The sequence below is a fragment of the Dama dama genome, chromosome 20 (genome assembly GCF_033118175.1).
Source record: "Dama dama isolate Ldn47 chromosome 20, ASM3311817v1, whole genome shotgun sequence".
In the NCBI taxonomy this organism is placed as follows: domain Eukaryota; kingdom Metazoa; phylum Chordata; class Mammalia; order Artiodactyla; family Cervidae; genus Dama; species Dama dama.
In genome coordinates this window covers 18,949,274-18,950,773 of record NC_083700.1, presented here as the reverse complement: position 1 = coordinate 18,950,773, position 1,500 = coordinate 18,949,274, and the positions used below count along the sequence as shown (strand labels likewise).

Here is a 1,500-nt window from a genome sequence, read left to right as displayed (position 1 = left end):
TCATGACTTTAATGCTCCTTAGTGGATGGAAGCTTGGAATTTGAAAACGGCAATATACAGTATTTATTAAGTTTCTGGGACAGAGTTTGAATTCCTTTATTGAAGAGACTGCAACAAATTCTGTGACAAGAGGCAAGGAAAGAAGTATTTTTCCTTTTTCTGTATCTTTCCTATGTCCTTCAGCTGTTATTGAAGAGTCATTTATCTTAGAAGGTGTGGGGCCCTTGTATCCTTCCTGGTTGCCATTTGCTCTCTACACAAGTCATACTTCTGGGACCTCATGATAGATAATGATGATGAGAATTGCTTGTGAGCTTATCCAGGATTTTGTACCTTATGATAGCATTTCTTGAAGATGCTATTTCCAGAAAAAAAAAAAAAAAAGAAGAAGAAGAACAGAAAAACATTGATTGGTTTTTTGAAAAAAGAAATTTTTTGAAAAGTGGTATGTAAAAAGATTTTCTCTGAGCCAATAATACAATTTGTTAAAGAGGGAGAGAGAGGCCAGAAGTTCATTGGAAGGGATTAAAGAGATCAAAGCACATTCTTAGGGACTGCAAAGATTCTATCCTAGGGTATTAAACAAACTCAGACTTTTCTCCCTGTAGCAGTTCCTTCTTGTGAACACTGTCATGTAATTTCTTTCAGATTCTGAGACTCCAGAAAGATGTCTTATCAGCAGCAGCAGTGCAAGCAGCCCTGCCAGCCACCTCCAGTAGTGTGCACTCCCAAGTGCCCTGAGCCTTGCCCACCTCCAAAGTGTCCTGAGCCTTGCCCACCTCCAAAGTGCCCTGAGCCATGCCCACCTCCAAAGTGCCAGCAGAAATGCCCTCCTGTGCCACCTCCCCAACAATGCCAGCAGAAGTGCCCACCCAAAAGCAAGTAGAAGCATCAGCTTGTATCTGGATCAGGAAAGGATGAGGACAACTGACTCACCTGGCTCCACAGCTCCACCTTCATCTTCCCTTTAAAGCCTATCATGGATATAGAAGAAGCTTCTCCATCCTTCAGCCTGCAGTATGCCTGTAATGATACCTGACAACCAGAGGTTTCCTTCCTGAGGCTGCTCTTCTGCTCTCCTCTGGGAGGACAGCTGGGAAAGCATCACAGAGCTTCAGATGGAAGAGCAGCAGCTTTTCTTCTGGGCACCATCAGAGGATTCTCTCCCTCTCTTGGGTCTGTCACCTGGGCAGGGGTTTCTACCAGCTGGTCAACTGTAACTTATCTTCCTCTTCATGAATAAAGTACAGTTTTTTTGTGTGATGGAAAAAAATGTTTCTTTTCTTTTAAAACTGTTTTTAGTATAATACCATACCATCATCAAGTTTTGTCTCTATCCTTTTTTTTTTCTCCATTTATTTTTATATGTTGGAGGCTAATTACTTTACAATATTGTAGTGGTTTTTGTCATACATTGACATGAATCAGCCATGGATTTACATGTATTCCCCATCCCGAACCCCCCTCCCACCTCCCTCTCCACCCGATTTCTCTGGGTCT

At 42.2% G+C, this 1,500-nt stretch overlaps 1 protein-coding gene across 1 annotated transcript; it reads left to right on the top strand.

Annotated features, from left to right (window-relative positions):
- Positions 1-667: 667 nt before the first annotated feature.
- Positions 668-886, top strand: LOC133041729 (small proline-rich protein 2E-like). Its single transcript, XM_061122710.1, has one exon. The coding sequence runs from the start codon at positions 668-670 to the stop codon at positions 884-886; it is 219 nt and encodes a 72-aa protein (XP_060978693.1).
- Positions 887-1,500: the final 614 nt, after the last annotated feature.

Excerpts from the sequence above, each read along its gene's own strand:
- LOC133041729 (XM_061122710.1), top strand. The coding sequence starts at position 668 with ATGTCTTATCAGCAGCAGCAGTGCAAGCAGCCCTGCCAGCCACCTCCA.